The sequence below is a fragment of the Athene cunicularia genome (assembly GCF_003259725.1).
Source record: "Athene cunicularia isolate RWA chromosome 12 unlocalized genomic scaffold, athCun1 chr12_part1, whole genome shotgun sequence".
Taxonomy (NCBI): domain Eukaryota; kingdom Metazoa; phylum Chordata; class Aves; order Strigiformes; family Strigidae; genus Athene; species Athene cunicularia.
In genome coordinates, this window is record NW_020799116.1 from 11,803,801 (window position 1) to 11,823,464 (window position 19,664).

At 41.7% G+C, this 19,664-nt stretch overlaps 2 protein-coding genes across 4 annotated transcripts in view; one reads left to right on the top strand and one right to left on the bottom strand.

The window, feature by feature from the left end:
* The window catches only part of SUMF1 (sulfatase modifying factor 1), a 40,226-nt gene that overhangs the window by 452 nt on the left and 20,110 nt on the right, over positions 1 to 19,664 (bottom strand). The window contains exons 7-8 of the mRNA XM_026857352.1: positions 10,286 to 10,345; positions 5,782 to 7,302 (exon numbers count right to left, since the gene is read on the bottom strand). Coding sequence (XP_026713153.1) covers positions 7,204 to 7,302; positions 10,286 to 10,345 — 159 coding nt within the window. The 3' untranslated portion in view covers positions 5,782 to 7,203. The remainder of the gene's footprint in view (positions 1 to 5,781; positions 7,303 to 10,285; positions 10,346 to 19,664) is intronic.
* On the top strand, positions 7 to 6,396 carry LOC113484757 (histone-lysine N-methyltransferase SETMAR). 3 transcript variants are annotated; one of them, XR_003399282.1, is made up of 3 exons: positions 7 to 85; positions 1,823 to 4,366; positions 4,493 to 6,396. XR_003399282.1 is itself a non-coding variant. In XM_026857351.1 (2 exons), the coding sequence occupies exons 1-2, from the start codon at positions 8 to 10 to the stop codon at positions 2,630 to 2,632; spliced, it is 888 nt and encodes a 295-aa protein (XP_026713152.1). In that variant the 5' UTR covers position 7; the 3' UTR covers positions 2,633 to 6,396. The 3 variants fall into 3 exon arrangements, 1 of the variants encoding a protein (XP_026713152.1); XR_003399281.1 differs by having other exon boundaries at positions 1,823 to 3,715; positions 4,259 to 6,396; XM_026857351.1 differs by having other exon boundaries at positions 1,823 to 6,396.

Genomic DNA, 19,664 nt, shown 5'->3' on the forward strand with positions numbered 1-19,664 from the left:
CCGGGCCATGGCGGAGCTGAGCGGCGGGCTGGAGCCGGTGGCCGTGGGCTTGTGGCCGCCTGGGGAGGCCCCGCCGGCCTTTCAGGTGAGGGGTGGGGACTGCGGCCACCGCGGCACCGGGCCGGGGGGACCGGGGAGGGGACGGGAGAAGAGGGGGAAGCGCCAGCCCGGCCCCTGCCCCTCGGTGTAGCGCCCAGCGCGGGCGGGGGGTCGTTCATCGCCGCGACCAGCCCCTCAGCAGCAGTCACGTTTTGTGCTCGCTCTTCGCCGTGCGCTTCAGTTACATATATTTTTTTTATTTTTTTTTTTTCTCCCCCTCACTATGTGGCGTTTTACAGACTTTAATCGCGCAGTTAAGACGCCACCTTTTAGGAGGAATAAAGTTGTTGCGCTACAGGGCGCTAGTATCGACCGTACGCTGAAACTAGACTGGGAGTAAAAATGCGACATACGTGACAGGTGCTTCCCGCTGCACAACCATCTGAAGTGGTCTACAAGAAAAGATATTATCTCAGAAGATAAGACAATGCTAAAGTCGTAACTTTTTTTCATACTTTCTTTGGCATAGTCTGGTTTCTGCCATTTTCTGCATTACTTGTAATAAGTTCCAAACACATTTCATGGAAGTACACCCGACTGCCTAGGAGTTTGCTTCAGGGATATTAGTGAGTCTTTAGAAAACAGAATGAAGAAGCTTCTAATAAACCTGGGTAGAAAATAAAAGATCTAATACACATAGACCCTGAATTTCCTGGTGTGCTGGTATTTAACGTAAGTAGGAAAGCTTGTAGTTAGAAAATGGGAGATGGGAATAGTTAAGGGACTACTACACTTGCTTTTGAGCAAAGCCAAATGACTGAAAAGCTGATGTTTATGAAAAAAGAAACTTCCAAATGAACTGGCATGTTTTGCAACAGCCAGAAGCTACCAGACATAAGAAACTGTGAAATGTAATATTTAGTAATAACACATACTCCAAGTTTCTAAATAAAGCTTTGCAAGCTGAATACTGAGAAGAAAGTAAAAATATGCATGTGGCTATCTTTTATATTTTGATTTTCAAATTCAGCAAAGTTTCTGTCGTTTATTTTGTAGCACACCATGGTTCTATAATCATTCACCTGCTGGGGGCATTGGTGTAATTTTGAGAACCTGATTTTCAACTTGTGTTTCTTGAACTGAACCACATCTATTCTAGTAGACAGTATTTAAGGTGCAGCAAATACCACCTCACATTCTACCCTGACAATAGGAGTTAGCTCAGCTTTTTTATAAATACAGAGGTGTGCTACTGCAACAACATCATCAGTTTCTAACAGAATTAGCAGGAACAAGGTTGAATGCAACCTTGGAGAGAAAAACTGAAAGTATCTTCGTTTATAACAAAAAAGGGCATTTGAAAGTCTGTGACAAAATAGCTATAGACTTAACCTTATAGATTATCAAGTTTTTGAAGACAGGAAGATTACTTTAAAGATACCTTGCTATTTCTGTAAATAAAAAACATATCTAATAAACTAGATCTGATTAGCTGACATGTTTTTTCTGCTAAGAAATTTTTTTTCTGGCTAGTAGACTATTTTGAGAAATTCAGTCACTAACAGACTCAATTCTTTTTCAGTCTATATAGAATCTCTGATTTGCATCTTTAAAAACGTTTTAGAAAAGACAGACTTGCAGTTAAAAGTTTACAGGAAAATAAAGTGTTCGTGGTCAGTGCAGACATCAGTTGTTGCCAGACACACACTTCTTAAAAATCTGATAGCCTCTGTAGAGAGAAACAATGAACGTGTCAAGGATTTGACTCTTGTTCTCTTTGCAGTATAGCCCAGACAACGTGGCTGGAGCAGACGGAGACATTGACCCCACGGAAATCACCTTTCCAGGCTGTTCTTGTCTTACCAGCTCCTGTGTGGTTCACGTGTGCTCATGTCTTCGCCATGGTGAAAATTACAACGGTTTGTGCCTCAGGCCTACAGAGCAAGAGGAGTACGCCAGGCCTGTTTTTGAGTGCAATGCCATGTGCCGGTGTGGTGAATCCTGCCAAAACAGGGTTGTTCAGAGGGGTTTGCAATTCAGACTTGAGGTATTTAAGACTGAGAAGAAAGGGTGGGGTCTGCGCACTCTGGAATTCATAGCTAAAGGAAGATTTGTTTGTGAATATGCTGGTGAAGTTTTAGGCTTTAATGAGGCACGTAGAAGAATTCAGGCCCAGACGTCAGAGGATTTGAACTATATTATAGCGGTGAGGGAACACCTCCATAGTGGTCGGATAATGGAGACGTTTGTCGACCCCACATACATTGGTAACGTAGGCAGATTCCTGAATCATTCCTGTGAACCAAATTTATTTATGGTGCCAGTTCGAGTTGACTCAATGGTGCCTAAACTGGCACTTTTTGCAGCCACTGATATTTCTGCTGGAGAAGAACTTTCATATGATTATTCTGGAAGATTCCATAATCTACCAATAACTAACAAAGAACAAAAATCTTTAGAGGAAGATAACAGATTGAGAAAACCTTGCTACTGTGGTTCTCGCACATGTGCTTCCTTCTTACCTTGGGACAGCTCCCTCTTTTCCACACCAGACGCCTGTTCAGGGAGCTCTCCAGAGCTTTTTAGCCCCTAAGCATAATAATTAAATTGCAATTAAATATAATTTTGATTGTGTATTCCACCAGGGAAGCAGGTGTGGTTTTGAGTAACAACTAAAAACCAAGATTTTGAGAATTAAATTCATGCAACATCCTCGAGACTCGCTTTCAAGGTGGGTAGTATGAAGGAATACAAGCTTCAAGATGTTCCAAAATCAGTTACTAAGCCAGGGCTGGTGGTTTTTTTCTTGTTTTCTTCTGACGGCTTGCGGTGTGTTAAAGCATTTCTCTCAGTTTGTACCTTTCAGAAGAAAACTAACATTGGTACACAGAAAAGACATGGTAACAATGAGAAATGTCACTGAAAAATTACACAAGAGAATGAGACTAAGGAATTTTGACATCTGTAAGAAGGACATTAAGTTCTTAAATAGCATTAATTTTTTTTTTAATTACTTACTATACATTTTTTTGTTCCACAAAGATAAATAATTGTTGATGTAAAAACCTGCCCAGAAAGATTAGTTTGAATACTTTGTGTCCCTCCCCCCACTTTCCCATCTCCAGTCACATCTAGCTGCACGCCAGTATCAGGTTTTAAGTGACTAGTTCAGCTCCATTACCATTTAGCTTCCTGTGTAAATGGCGCAGTACTGCAGGCTCCGAGAAGTACAATCATTCCATCTTTTTAAACCCTGTCTATTTCAAGACTCATATAAGATTTCTGCAATAACAGCAAGCAGCACATCCATGTTACTTCCCAGCACTGTTATGACACACTCAGGAAACAAATTCAGACTGCAGTCTCGAGCAGGATGCTGCTGCTTTTCTGTCTTCTGAAATAGATTAAAGAAGGAAATAGAGAAATATATCAGAACCACAAGAAATCTGTGTTTACATTGTTGAACGGCTGGCAGACAAATGAGTGTTCCTTTCAGTGACTGATTTGTTTTCCTCCTGCAGAGCCAGACAGTACTAGGCAAGGCCTGGCCTTTCCCAGCAGAGGAAGAAGGTCGTTGCCTCTTTTTGGCATTCGTGGGCAGGTCTGGCCCGCATATGCTGCCACTTCACTGCGCATCTCCTACAGCAGTGGTACATGAGAGCACTTGCTAGATGGGGTACATTCTGCAATTGCACATTACTTCCTTTCCAGTAAGATCAAATTAAGGAAGCTTTAGACAGACTTGTTTTGAATTTCCCCCAACCTTGATACACAAAACAGATAAACTGCAACACTATTTCTGACAGTCTTGCCACAGTGTGCCTTCAGTGGCACAAACCCCTGGGTTATCTACTCCCTACAGTTTGATCTTTAATTGTATTCATAACCTTTGACAACATACAGACAAGGCAGCACATCTTGGGGGATAAGCTTTTCTGCAGGCCATTGGCAACTTCTTTTTAAAATAAAAGACAACTTTGATTTCGACATGTAAGATTAACCTAATACTGGCAAAGGATAAAGGACCTTTTGCTGCTATTATTTTGCTATTTGCCAAACAAAATCTTATTTTATGTTTACCTAGACTAATAAGCCTCAGTATTAGCTTTTCTCCATTTGATATATATCTTCATACTTCCGTTATGAAGAACTGCTGTTAGGATTTATATATAGCTGTGGTTTTAATTTAAGATAAAGATACCATGTCATTTTTCTTCAGGTTAATCATTAAGTGTCAGTACAGAAAGCTCCCAGAGGATTTCAGCTGCTTGTCAAAGGCAGTTTGCAAGCTGAGCAGCCATGGACTTCATTTCTTGCCTGATATAAGGTACCTGCTTCTCTAGAGGAGAAGTTCTCCAGATCCTGTAACTGGGGATGATATCAGAGTAGCAGGGGTTGTGTGGTCTCTTGTCTTGTGTAGGGACTCATCTGATTTTCTTTTCTTCCCCCAAAGGGCATCACACCAGCCACTTTGAGCCTGCAGTACTGGAGGGGTGAGAGTGGACAACCCAGTCTTCTTCCTTTTCCTCCCAGAAAAAGTTTCAAGACCAGTTTTATACCATTTGTATTCCTTGTTTTCAAGATGACTGTACAGTTTGTTAGCTTCCTGTTATGAATATGCACTTGGCATGATTTTGAATAGTTAAGGAAGTGTAGATAAAAAAAAAAACCAACCCCAAAACAGAAAACCCCAAACACCATGAGCAGTATCTAGTCCTTGCATCACCAGCCTTAAACCAGAGAACAACTGAGCCTTCTGTCTGCACAACCCGACCCTTTCCATCCCCACCAGCTGATGCTGCTTCTCGCAAGTGAGCCGAGTATGAGTTACCTGGTTAGAAAAAACTTCCATAGCACAGAACAAGAGAGCCTTGTGCTGCTGAAAACAGCCAGCCATGTTAAAGGTCGTGCAAAACCATGAAATAATTTCTTGTCATTGAGTTCTGAACCAGCGTGGCAATTGGGAACAGCCCTTTTCCAGGCACAGCATGAGTTATACTTTGCTGTGCCTCAGCATGAGAACTGCCTGGGGGTGCAGACCAAAATCCTCCTGAAAGGAAAATCCCCTAGCAAGGAACTGGAAAAGACAAGACCCTTTTTTTCTACCTGCTACATTTCTGTTCACTTTTTCCTTCAGGTTCCTTTCAGCTTCAGAGCCCCACTCTACCACTTTACTATTCAGTGTGCTCTTTCACAATGAATCCAATCACACCGCTCAAAAGGCTGAGCTCTGTGTAATCCTCCCTCCTTTCTGCTGTCCAAGTGCAGTAATGATTATCAGTTCCAGTATTCAATACTCAAACTTGGGGATTTACTTTCCCATTGAAATCTGATCAGATTAAATCAAGGATGTTTAATGAAAGATCTTGTAATAAAACACAGTAACCATTATCCAAACAAAAGCAGCATGACAGGGACACGTTCCACACAGAAGAACAGGAGGACTTTCCTCCACATGCCACCCACCGCACAATGAGTATTCACTGAAAGATACATCGAATTGGGTGTATTTTTTTCAAGGATTTTTTTTCCAGCATAAAACCCAAAACCAACTCAAGGCAAAATCTGTTATCAAGTACATTCCGTCTTGTGGCAGACACACGCACCTTTTAGAAAGATAAAGATAGAAAAATTATTTCCCTATTACTCTCAATAAAATATATTTTTAATGCATAGATTTTAATTAAACATTTAAGGCTGGTAATGCAGTGTTTATGACAGAATATTTACCACAGCTTTTACCGGTGTGTTCTGGAATGGTTTTTTTCTGCTTGCTAGAATTCCCTTTACACACTGCTGGCAACCAGTGTTTGTTGATGAGCTCCCCAGATGCTCTCCAGTATCTTTTCAACATGAAACACTAAATGGAGGAACATTTGTATTAACCCTAGGTTGTATTAAACCCAACTTCCTACAGAAGAGACAATGCTAGGGAAGACTAGCACCAGTGCAAAAATTGTTGATCCACCACCTTTTTCACTGCTAGGTCTCAAGGCTGCAGAAAAGAGGGCTGTGTTTGGAGGCAGTGAGGAAGCCTGTCAGGGTGGCGGCACAGCCCGCTGTGACACCTTCCCAAGGACAGCCCTTCTGGCAGGAGCTCACTGCACAGGCCGCTGCTTGTTTGGGCTCCCGAGAGCAAGGAGGTGCCTGGCACAGAAATGCAACCAGACCCTGCAGTGTCCTAGAGCAAGCGACAGCGCAAATTACTGCCAGAGGCCTGAAATACATCCAGATCCCAAAATGAGGTTGCTCCCCTTCCCACTTCGTTTCCTCCTTGCTAAAATTCCTCCCCTTTTATTAAGTGAGCTTTTTTTATTGTTGGGATATTTTTTTTGGTTAAACAGAGAAAAGTAGTTTTAAAAGCTATCTTACTAAGCACAGTTACATTTGCCATCTTTTCACTTTAATGATCTTCTATTTAAGTTAAATCACCTGCTGGCTTGAGTTTATAATGATGCCATTTTTTCAATTTGCAAAAAAACCCTACACCATGTCCAAAAGAAATTCAAAGGAAAGTGCCAGTGTTTTTCCATCAAAAAAAGTCTTCAGCATAAATAAATGCTTGAAATTTTATTCAAATATGTACATCATTTCTAATCATCATCACCCTGAGGATGATAAACTTCAAAAAAAGGAGCAAGTAGCTCACCAGAAAAAGCACATTTCTGGACCTGATTTTCACTGCAACAGTACTGTCTTCCAGTCCTCACGTCTTCTTAACTCCTTGTTTTCTTTTAAAGCTGTCTGGAATTTTATAAAGTCCTTGTTTATGGGATTTGAGTGTAGAAATTCAAACTATACATAAATAAAACTATTTAATAAAGAATTTTTCTAAAGGAATAATTAAACAAAATTAACCCTTTAAGACCCAATCAGCATGTTCCTTGGCTTTGTGCTAGCTGAGTCCAGAGTACGCTTTGCTAAAACAAACAGAATTCACCAACAAAAAGTTTGGTCAGGGTAGGAGTCCAGGCCAGGTTCCCCAAAGATAAATACATGAAGATTCTTCAAGCAACATTGAGTAGTGTTGGATTTTTCTCCCTCAGCAGGAAGCCTAAGCACTAGTTCTTTCTCCTCTGTGTCACCAGCAAGTGACAGTCCCCACATCTCTTCAGCCTTGGGTGCAGTTTAGCCCCTCGGGCCCCAGTGTGACAGCGGGCTCGGTCAGAAGACGTCTGCTGCGCAGCGGAACCCCAGGTTGGACGCGGAGCTGTCAGGGGTGTTCTGGCTACGGGCTGCACAGCGGTACCTGTAGCAGTGAGACTGCAGAGTAAAGAGAGAAATTTAAGAGTAGAGTCAACATAGCGCTTAGGGATCTGGTGTAGTTGGGAATCGTCAGTGTTAGGTTAATGGTTGGACTGGATGATCTTCAAGGTCTTTTCCAACCTAGTTCATTCAGTGATTCTGTAAACTTGAGAGCAATCACAGCTTGTGCTTCCTTAGGCAAGAGCTTGTTAGATTAATACAGCACAACATTTCAAACGCTGTTGGACAGTTCTGATCCAGATCAAAATCACTGTGAGAAATAAGGGGAATCCCACTGTATACCAGTCACAGCAGATATAAAAGGTAGTTTGAATGGGAAAGCATCCGATAACATGAGTGTCAATTTAATGTTTAATAATGTATAATAATAACATACCCTGCTTGGGGAAGAACCTAAAATGCCCATTCTGCTTCTCCTCAGACAAAGAGAGCACATCTCAGTGCCTTCATCTGTGTATCAGTACAGCGAAGAACCACTGGACGTGGACAGGTACGGGCACCTGTCAGAAACATTTCACTGAAGGAAAGATTCACATCATTTCTGCAACAACAAGAAAGGAATAACTGGAGGCAAACTCCTCCCCAGTATTCCTATGGCTAGCATTCTAGGGGTATTAAAATCAAGATATATTCTGGACTGGTGACTATAAAAACATTTATATTTAAAATTAAGCCACTGAAAATGACTGAATTGCATTTCAGATATTCCTAGTAGACAGCTTTGAACACCGTCCTCCAGAATGGGCTGAAATCACATAGCCACCTCTCAGGAAGTGAAAGGAGGAACCATTATTGCCATTTCATTTCCCTTAAGTGAGAATGGAGCACAGGTTATTACACAGGACTTGCCCTCACACCCACCAGACACAGCCATTTGATGCCATTAATGTGTGTCAGTGGGAAATACCGCCACACTTTGATTCCCAGTGCTGTCTCATGCTTGTAGGGTTTGGTATTTCTGTGATAGACCCATTTAGATCAAAAATGCTATCTTAAAAGATTGATAAAAGGACTGCTGCAGGGTCTGTTGTACAAGTCCTTTTAAAAAAGGCTGTTAACCAAATGAATCTAAACAGGACAAGGTCAGACATCTTTACAGCAAGGTACAGACACTGCTCTGTAACATTTTGTACGTTCCCTGGCTGTACAGATTTAGCCATCTCTCGGTGCACATTAATATACTACACTGCTTGAAAAAAGAAAAGCCTGTTGCTAGTCACAGTGCTACAGATTCTCAATTACCTGGTGTTAGGAATGATGGTTTCTGAATTGCAGAACTAACCAGTTTAAGTGGTTCACTACATTAAATCAGTCTGATGACTGCCCAGAAGTAGCAGCCCACTGCAGCATGGAAGGACAGTTACACTGGTAATTTCACTAATAAAGCGCTGGGGGTAGCAGACTGCATTTATGTAGCAACTCCAGTACAACCCATCCGAGTTCTGCCACCCACATTTTGCGGTTACTTCAAAACGATGTGTTCCTACGTTCAAAAAGATTTTTGTTCCTATCCTCCTGCTATAGGCTCCTGGCCTCTGACAAAACCCCACCACTTTCAGAGCCTGACTACATGCAGCTGAACCTGCCTGACTGAACCAGACTCGTGGGATGGCTGGGTTAAAAAGCAGATGCTTTTTTTTTTTTTTTGCTTTCTTTTACCCCCTACCTTTTCTTTTGGGAGTGGGAAGGAGCAGAGGAGAGTAGATAGAAGAGGGTAGTTTTACTCCTTTAAACCCAGATTCCTTCAGGAGCTTGCGCACAGCTACTAAACATTTCTATTTGAGTAACTAGGAGGGTGGTGATAGCTGAAGTGGGCTCTGCCATCCCCACTGAGGCAATCAGGTCGGCCATGTCCATCTCCATCACGGCCTCTCCACCACGCGGGAGCTGTGAACTGCTGCTCCTCACCAGCAGCGTGCAGGCAGGGAGCGGCGGGTGCCCTCAAAGCGCGGCACACGCTGCTGCCTCACATGCTGCAGAGTTCTACCCTTGCACCTCCACAGCACCTGAAAGGATTTAGAAGCTGAAAATAAAAGCTGCTAAGCATTCATGGAAAAAGGTACAAACTTTAGCCTTTGTCAACTCTGAGAGGTAGAACTGCAGTAGACTAGATCGATAGGTCTGAACAGATTTTAGGCACAATAAAGAGCCCTTGTACTAGTAGTATTCAATGGGGTTTTTTGTCTTGATACACAGCCTAGTTTTATCACCTACAAAAAAGACTAGGACAGACCAGAATCTTCACCAGCCTTTAAAGTGGGTCACATTATTCATCACTGAAGAAGAGTCTATTCCAGCGTTAATTTAATCAAAACTGCTAATTAACATCTGACATTGATTTCACCTAAGAAGGAAATCAGTGTAGAAAATGGGATATCGCTGCAGAAAATTTAATCTAATTATGAGAATGATTTGCCAGCTGCAGGCTTTCAAAAGGAAGAAGAACAGGACAGCTTTATAGAAAAAGGAGATCCACAATGAGCATTTTTCCAGTGCTACATGACCAGAGTTTAAAACATGGTTTGTGTCATGAACAGCGATTGCATTGTCGTGTTCTCCAGACTTCTCAAAAATTTTCAAATCTGCTATCAGCTAAGCTGAAACATTTGTCTCCCAGCAATCTTTCTGCAAACACCTGGTAGCCTTTCTGGATCAAGAGCCATTCTAAAACTAAGAAAAGTCACATTCATACTTTCTACTCTTACAAGTATCACTCAAACACTATAATGAAAATCACATTAGAAGCACACATCAATTTTATCTTCTACATCTAAAAGCACAGTTTGTTTGTTTTAATTCCAAGCTAACAAAAAAGAAGTCCTTAACAACATTAGGTATTGCTGCTCTTTAAACTACAATGAAACCCCTTAACAAGCATCAGGCTGCCAGGAAGCTCCGACAGAAGATCATTTCATTGTCAAGTCAGGTACTTCCAGAGGAAAGATGAACATGAAAATACCTCAAGGCTTTTTCACATTACCTTATGGCACATATAGGATCCACCCTTCTTCACCCTGTCTGTCCCAGATGAGGGCCCTGTCTGTGGAGAAGAGGACACTGGTCACTATTCAAGGAACAACAATTGCAGGTTACAGCATTAAAGGTAAAATCTGTAAGAATAGGGAGGTGGATAAGGAGCAGCCATACATAGTCAAAGTAAAACATATCAGCTGTGTCTGTCTGAACCAGAAAACTTGAAAAAGTTATGTTTAAAAGTCTTGCAGAGGGGTGAGATTAATTGTACTCCCTCCCCATCACTGCAAATGTTAGAGCTGCTGCCCAGTGCAAGAGTGCCTTGTGCTTGGTTTCTGTAAAACACCTGAGAACATGCTGTAAGAAGCACAGTGGCAATCACGAGCGAGCCATCATCTCTGAAAACAGATCCCTTTCTGTAATTTCAGACATTTCCAAATGAGAGGAGAGGAATTTCACACCCTCGCCTGCACATGTAATGAAGTCTGTGATTCTCATAATTTCCACTGCTATGAAACTCACATGTGGAAACCCAGGAGCCTCCAACAGGAATACAGAGAACTTCCCCTTCTCTAAAGGCAGTGACACTCTTTGGTGGACAGTTGCGATGAGGGGCTGTAATGCCCAATATTTGGTGCTTGCTCCCTTCCCAGTCTGAAACAAGTTAGTGACTGCAGAGCCAGATGTTCTGTATCATCTCCCAGCCACCACGCATAAGACCTGTGGGATCACTTTGTGGGATCACGAGAGCTGAAGCGGCCTGCAGAAAGCACTGCATGTACCAGCAATTTTGTAACTGCATGCACATTTGCACTGTAATCTATGTGATTTATTCAAAGTGTTTATGAAATTGGCCCTAGAATTGATTTAACCAGGTAATTTCACTCTTCTTTTTCAATTCCAACTCCAGTGGATTGGTTCAAGGAAAAAGCTAGGCTTCCTAATAACACACTTGCTTGCTCTGATGCGTATTTATCACACAGGTGAGCAATTCTCCCATGTCATTCCTTTCAGCTGTGACAGTTACCACTGCACTCAGCTAACAGGGACTACTGCTATACTTCATGCTTCCACTGCTGATACAAAATATTCTTACAAGCTTTCTATACTCCACGTGCATTGAGAAACTCCTTATAGAAGGAACCACAAGAAAATCTTTCTTACAGAAGTGACAAACAAGATCAAAAAAATAAATTGTGGTTTTAATTAACTGGCAAGCCTAGCCTAGAAGTTAGTACTGCCACTAAGAATCCTCTCAATGCTGTAAGATTTGCATATATTTCTATTTCTGTACATGTTCTGCTGGCATGCAACAAAAACATTTCCTTACATGTACAGACCTGCAATAAAGAAATTTTCACTTAATTTGAGGTACAAGCTGTCATTTCTTCACTGGCTGGTAGGGTTTATAAATCAAGTCTATTTCTAGGCAAAACCCTATCAGAAGAATTTGAAGAATACAGGAAGAAAAAAAAAAAGCCATGTTGTTCTCCAAATCCCTGCATTTTCTATTAAGACCATTACCTTGATCAATAAATAGAGGTTACAAGAAAGTCATCAGCCTAGTTTTTAGCATTAGGAAAAAAAGATTGCTACAGAGTATGTAAATGATACAAAATATGCCATTAAAAAGTACCATAATAGGTTAAAACCAGACAACTGCTGAAAAAGAAATGCTGCTGATTATTTTGTCTCTTCCTGTGCAGGAGCCAGCCGTTTTTATCCTGGAAATATCTCAAAGTGGTGTGTTTTCTGCAAAGCCTTAAGAACACCACATTCACCAATATAAATGCAGTCACCAAAAAAAAACCCCCAAAATCTCACTTCTGTAGATCTCCTGAATCCCAGAAAAATTTCCCTTTAAGAAGCAGGTTCCCAAAGAGGGGGTTTCATGGGGAATGACACCTCTCCAGCTTCTCAGTGACCACCAATGTGACCAGGGTGGTTCTGCCTGGTCACTGAACCATCCCAGCCTCTATCAAGGGACATAGTTGTCTCCCACCCAGCTCCTGCATTACCAGAGGTGAAGCTCTAGAACAATCAAGCACAAGCATTTGTAACACTGAATATACATCATGGGGACTGTAAGAAAACCCTGTGAGGTGATGCTAGTACTACAGAAGCTACTGACTGCATCCACTGAGCTTGACTGCTTTGAGAGTCTGCATACTGAAAGCTCACCATACTGAAGCTTCAGCAGCTTCACACTGATTGCCTATCTCAACATTTTGCAATAAAATAAAAATTTCCCTACTACTGCAATTAGTACCCTAACAAATACTCCACCAAAACCACATCCAGAGGCAGCATCCTCTTGTTTCCGATCCAGGGTGCTCCTCCATGGAACAGCTTACTCCATTTCTAGTCTCTTGAAATTGTCGTCATGAAACTCACATGTAGAGGCTCTGAGCCCCACTCTAAAATAAGCCACTGACATGCACGATTAACTCAAACAGCCTGTTAATCTCACTTTACGGGAAGCCAGAGTAGAACCAGCCAGAATAAAACTCACACCTAAAAAAAGCTACGTGACAACAAGACAAACCAGAGAACAATGGAGCTGTTGAGAAGGATTTCTCTTAAAAATTGTAATGCAAATACAGAGCAGCAATCTTTGCTATTAGCTCCAAAGTAACTTTTATAAACCAAGAAGAGCATGCTAATTTAGGATTAGAAGGTTTATTGTCCAGCCATAAGACTACTGTATGTTATCGAGGGATAGCATATACTGAAGCATGCAAACCAAAGAAAATGGTAATAGCATAAGCTCTTTTTATTAGTTACAAATATCTTCTGCCAGGCAAAAACCGAGCAAAGATTATTTGGTAACAGAAACCCAAGTTAAACTAAATCCCTCTCAGCCTCTGAAGTAGGATTACAGCACTGAAACACTTTATCACCTGCAAAAATCTGATATAGTGTTCTCTGATAATCTATTCAGTTACAAAACGTTATCCTCTTGATAGATAATTCTTAAAATCACTGAAGGTAAAGAGGTTATCATAAAACAACTGGAAAAGTTCTCTGAAGAGCAGAAAATCACTAGGCATTAGCTGGAGAAACAACTGCTGCCTTACAGCTGTCTGTGGGCTACATGCAATTCTCCCGCTGTTGCTATTTCCCTGTCTCACTCTGCAGTTTAGCAAAAGAAAAGAGAAAAGGAAGTCGGGATAACCAGATTTCACCACAGTTGTATCCAGCTACTTACACATGTACTAAATCAAATGCACAAGTGACCATGCACAAGAGATCAACTAGACTGACACCTGCCTCAGCTTGTAACTGCACTCAAGTTATGGGAGGTTAAAAAAGAACCACAGAACCTCCAAACATGACTTTATGTTCTCCTTCCTGGTGTTAAAAACACAGCTTACAAGAACTCTCCGTCTCATTTGAAGGCTACTGGGCAGTTAAAATTCGAATCACAGCATTGAACATAGTGGGCAGCAAAGCCACATGGGCTGATCTGAAAGCAACCAAAACTAAACATCCCCCATCCCCATTTACATCGGTTTGTACTTCTGTATCCCAGGTTTGTCTGTCCTAGGAGAACATGGTGCTGGAATCAAGCACTGCTTCCCCTCTCTAATGGTTTGCTTCTGCATCCTGTGCACCCCCCCCACGTAGCACTATGGGCTGAGGACTGCACAGGCTCCTGGACGACCTGTCACCCCCTCAGCCAAGGCCTGTACTTGCATTCCTTTGCCTCAGGAGCCTTCTACTGCAGCTCCTGGTAAATTCACAGCTCAGCCACTGCAGTAAAGTTCAGGGCAAGCAGCTGTCCTCCCCCTGTACTGCCCAATGGCTTATTATCTTCCTTTTTCTATCCCAGCCTTGCTGAAGAAACCTCAAACATGTCATGTGCAGGAAGGAGCCACCTGGACTCTACTTCCTTAGCATGTGAAGTTGAATGATTTTGTCCAGAAGGGTGCTGCAGCTCCTTGGTCTACCTGTAGCGTGAACCATCCCTGTTATCCCATACAAGGCCCTGTTCCCAGCCGCAAACTGAGAAAGGTAGAAACCAAGCCCCTACAGACAAACTGGAATAAGAGATTTCAATTTTCTGAAAGGTGTTAAGAGCTAATGTCCCCTACCAGTAACCCCACTCCCAATGCTGCACACAAGAGTCTCACACATGCCCTTCTCACTAGAGTCCTCACCTCTGGGTGTCTTTGCCCTACCTACATCACTTGCTTAAACTTTCTCTTGTTTTACAAATAACCTTAGCAGTCCTTAGATCTGCAGATACAGAACTATAAACTCATTCCTGTCTGAGCACTGCCTGCTTAGAGAGCACAGAATAAAGCCCAACCAAACCCCAAAAAACTTCACTGCTTTCCCTTCCACAGAACTATGCAGACTTCACATAGAGCATCCTGAAAAGCTATTGATTGGGTGGATCTTGGCCTTTCAGGAACAATGCAGGCTTTTAACATTCTTGGTAAAGTAAGAGTGTACCAACATCGTCTAACTTGGGTCAGACAATGTTACAGCTCAATATCACGTATTATAATTTTTAAAATGAGAAAGCCTGCCGTGTTCATATTTGCTCATACTTGTATCTTCCTTACAGATAAAAGAAACATGCTTTGATTATGCTTACCCATAATAAAAACTCAGAGCACAGCAATTAAGGTTACTTTTGATTAAAACAAGCAAATCTTTGTTCCATCAAACAATATTGGTTTATGCCATTATCTGGAGAAGTGCACCATCTGGTACTGAAGTGGAAGGACATTTGCTGTCCATATGGAGAGCGCCAGAGCTGTCCAGACTTTGATCCCTGATTTAAAGAACAGAATTTGTTGCATACTGGCAAATTTATTTTGTAGTATAATTTGTAACAGACATATTATAGTCTGATTGCATAATTACAAGTGCTTGTGCATCCAATTACCTAAGCTTATAAATGGGATTATTCTTTAAAGAGTTATGACAATACATAGAAGCGCTTTTTTAAAGTGAAAAAACTTGTATTTCTTTCATTACATCAAACAAATGCTTGCTGAAGTTGCATTGTAATTTCCTACACACAGTCAGCCACACTGCCACTCTGCTTTTGAGCTAAATCAGTTTCCACAGAACTGCAGGTCATAAGAAACTACACATTGTACACAAAAAAAATCTGAGCCATAAGTCAGCACAATTAAAACGGCCCCATAAAGGGACTGTGGTTTGATTGATCTCACACACACACACTTGGCTACTGTCTGCCAAGTGATCATTTACATTTTTCAAACAAACAAAACCACCCTGGTGCTTCCTAGTCTTGCCTTTATGCACCAAAGTGTAGCTGCAAGATGCACAGAAGAAACATTTTTTTGTGAATTTGTCTTAAACTTTTGATTTTTTCCCCACTCACGAGAAGAATCAGCCCAGCAGCACTTACTCTTGACAGCAGCAGTGCTCTGGCTTTTTACCCCTTGCCAATACCGCAGGAGTTGAAGTATCAGTTTTACATTTTCTCAAGTGGATTTTACAATTCCCTCTGAAGTGAGTTTGACCACACAAAAAGCCCTTCACCTGCACGGCTGAGACGTGCTGCAAGAGTGTCTTTCTGCTGCCATGTGGCCCCATTCTGTGCAGCTCCAAGATGTCTTCAAGGGCAAGCAAAGTGATTTCAGAGAACAAGAGCAAGACAGGTAGCCCCTTGACCTCCCGGCAGTCACTGAAGAAGCCCTTGAGAAAGGAGCCCGTGAATGCACAACATGTACTCGAGAACAGTCATGGCAGAGACCATCTGGCACCCTAAGACTAAACTCATGACGAAGTTGTGCTTAGAAAGGCTTTTAGTGGTTAGTGAACACAGACTAGAGAGAGTAACTATGCTGAGAGGCAGGAGGAAGTTAGAAGAGCAAGTTTCAATTGAGAAACACTATTCCACTTGAAATTCAGAAAATATAGAAGTTATTTCCATTTCCATATGTAACAGTTATTGTACAAACAGCTATTTTAGAGTTGGTCTATTCTGATTTGCTCAGGATTCCTGATATACGAGATTTCTCCTGGACTATCCTGCTGCACTAAATGAACGTGACTGGCTTCCCATTTTCGCTGGGGGAGTAACAAGCCCATTGTCTCACAGGAAATGGAGGGACCATTCACCATGTTCTAGATGACAAGCAGTTCACTACATATAATTTGTTACTTAAAACCCCTCCAAACACAGTATTGTTTTCACAGCTAGTCTCAGTACACTGATGTCCACTGATGCTGTGCACTTGTAAAAATGGGGGAGACTTTCATTTGCTTCAGTCAAAACTGAGCAGACATCACCAGCTCACTACACCAATCTGATGAAGGAGAATTCAAAATAAAGGCCACTTGCCTCATGTTTTGAGCAAGCCACTATTATTGTGCAAGCGTTGAGGCTAGAATAGTTGAGGAGACTTAGGTGTAGAAGTGTCTCCATTTATATCGATGCTCTGCTCTTAGAAGTTACATCCAGAACCTGTTCTGATGCCTTTCAATGCCACTAACCCGAATGTCCTGGCTGCACCCCCAAACCCCCACTATTGCTAATAGTGGTCAGTGTTCCTGGCACTTCATAGCTTTTCATTTCAAGGACCCCGTACCAAGCTCTGCACTCTATGTACTTCTTGAGCTGCATAAAAACCCTTCAGATTTGTTTATTTGGCTTCAATACTTACATGCACAAGTCCCATACCTGGCAAATAAATGGAAGAACATTGCTTGTTCCATTGGAAGAGCGTAATTTAATACCTTAAGAAGTAGACAACAACTTACAAAGTACTGCCAGGTGTCCCAGTTTAATTTTATTCTCGGTAATTATTCGTGAATGCAAACCGATCAGACGCAGGGGGAAGTTTGTGTGCAAAATTCCATATGTTCCTTGTAACCAATTCTCAGTATACCCTAAACCTCTCCAGTACTAGAAAACTCTTTTGAAGATTTCAGTTGTTAAACTAAATATGCTACAAAACTTTCACTAAGCTCTGACCCTCTAGAAGAATTCCTAGTCTTTTAGGCAGAAAGAACACATCCTATATATAGGTTATGCTGACTTGTACTCTGGAGAGACTTAAGAGATTGGCTCTGATAGATACGGTGCTAATCATTTTTAATGTCTCAGAAGATACTGCAGCCTGGCTATTTTGGGACACCTTTTTACATTATGAAATTCAGTTTTCTTATCTATTTAATCAGAAAAACCCTTTGGAATTCACTTTGAAGTGCTCTGCCTCAGACACTAGATTTGGACAGTTAGTTACAAACTGAAAAAAAACCACCCTAAAATAATTGTTAACACTTAATTTTTAAAAAATTCCTGAAGTGTCTGCAAAAAGTTTGTGCTGAATGTAAATACCTAAGCAAACCCACAGCCACTGAAGTTTAACAGAGAGCAAAAGTCACCTGACCCTTGTTTCTCATCATCCCCTTAATTCAACAGGGAAGCAGTGCTGCACTGACAGTAGAAACACAGAAGTGTCTCATTTTAAAAAGTCATTCTAATGAAGGGGCACCACTACAATACGTAAGAATAAGGACTTCTTTCTTTTTAAAGCATCATACCACAGTAGCTGTAGCTCAGCAAAATACACGGTTCTAGCTAGCTGGGGTTTGTGCAACTGGGATAAGTTGGAAGGCTGACACAGCCAGAGAAATCTATTTTTCTTTAAAAAACAAAAAAGATGAAGTTAAGTAGCACCAATGAGAAGGAATGGACTAGCTGAAAGCTGTAGTTTGGATGAAGACTCCTAGAGGTTCTCTCCATTATTACCACAGTGACTTCCACATAAACTAGTTGTTTCATGACTTTCACCTATAATCAGGATAAGGACAGGCTGAGAGAGTTGGGGGTGTAGGGGTAGGATGAGGGGTAATGGGTTTAAATTGAAAGAGGGGAGATTTAGATTAGATGTAAGGAAGAAATTCTTCCCTGTGAGGGGGGTGAGGCCCTGGCACAGGTTGCCCAGAGCAGCTGTGGCTGCCCCCTCCCTGGAAGGGTTCAAGGCCAGGTTGGACGGGGCTTTGGGCAACCTGGGCTGGTGGAAGGTGGCCCTGCCCAGGGCAGGGGGGTGGGAACTAGAAAGTCTTTGAAGTCCCTTCCAACCCAAACCAGTCTATGATCTTACATGAAAAAAAGCTCTACGGCTTTGCCAGCGACAACACAGAAAACACTGTTTAAACAACTAAGCACATTACCTTATGCTAACCTACAGACTAACCCAAACACCTCTAGAACATATCTAGGCACAACAGAGCAGAGATCTATACACAACATCAAAAGTGGTTTTATTCTTCAGACTCAGCCTAGTTACTCTGTTTTTGCTTCCCAGTGTTGCTACTTCTTACTAGGCAAAAAGATTTCTAGAGCACTGCGTGCTTCCCCCTGCCCTGAGAGGCCACTGTACAAACACAAAGCCACAGCTGAAGTGGCTGCCAGACTGAGAAACACCTGAAGGAGAGCAGGGACAGCTGCAATAAGCTTCCAACCGCCAGACCCAGATGCTTTTCAAAGGGCCCTTTCCCCCTGCCCCAGTTAAGGCAGCATATATAGATCATTCTGCATAGTGCCAGGCACTGATGGGAAGCTTCATCAGTAAGAGGGGTAATGTAGAAGTTTCCCTGGTATAAACCATGGTGACTGATCACCCAGTCTGGAACCAAGCTCAGCCTTGCTCCCCCTCCTCCTCCCTCCCCCAACTCATCAGGCCGCAATCAAATCAATATTCACCTACTCTGACATGGGAAAGTTCACTAGTTTTATTGTTCTTCACTTTCATCCAAATTTACATTCTTCTAGCTGCTCAACACTTCATCTTTAGAAATATTGCTCTTAAACTGGCCTTTTTTCCATTCATAATGTACAGAAAAAAAATTATCCTTAGTTGTGTGTAAAACACCCACCAGAATGGAAACAGAATTACAAGACAGCAGATGTTTCTTTCCTAATCAATCAGAATGCAAACAGGAAAAAAACAAAATTTAATGAATCAGTTTGAATACTAAGTGTAAGTTCTCTATAAATTTAATCTGTACATATATGCAAGCCATGAGTCAATGTTGGGAAAAGACAGGTGTGTTTATACATTCAAGACAATTCATGCACTACAGCTTTCCATTATTGCTGAATTGCAGAAACTGGTAGAAAATTCTGACTACTGTGAAATATTCAGATCACATCCTATGAATTTGTACAGTATGTGAGAAAGGTAAATTGATGGCAGGACAACATGACCAAGATCCCAACGGAAAAGAAGGTTCTTTAGCCATTGCTATGCCACTAAGCCTGCCTACAAGCAAAAATTGGAGAATAGTCCATCCTATTTTAAATCCAACAAGAAAAAAAAAATAGCTACAGTCCTCAGCATTTCGTTTATTTGGGAAGATGTATGTAGCATGCTGTCCGACACAGCTGAAGC

Coding starts and splice junctions, on each gene's coding strand:
- LOC113484757 (XM_026857351.1), top strand. CDS start 8: ATGGCGGAGCTGAGCGGCGGGCTGGAGCCGGTGGCCGTGGGCTTGTGG. Junction 86..1,822: donor AGGCCCCGCCGGCCTTTCAG/GTGAGGGGTGGG, acceptor TTCTCTTTGCAG/TATAGCCCAGACAACGTGGC.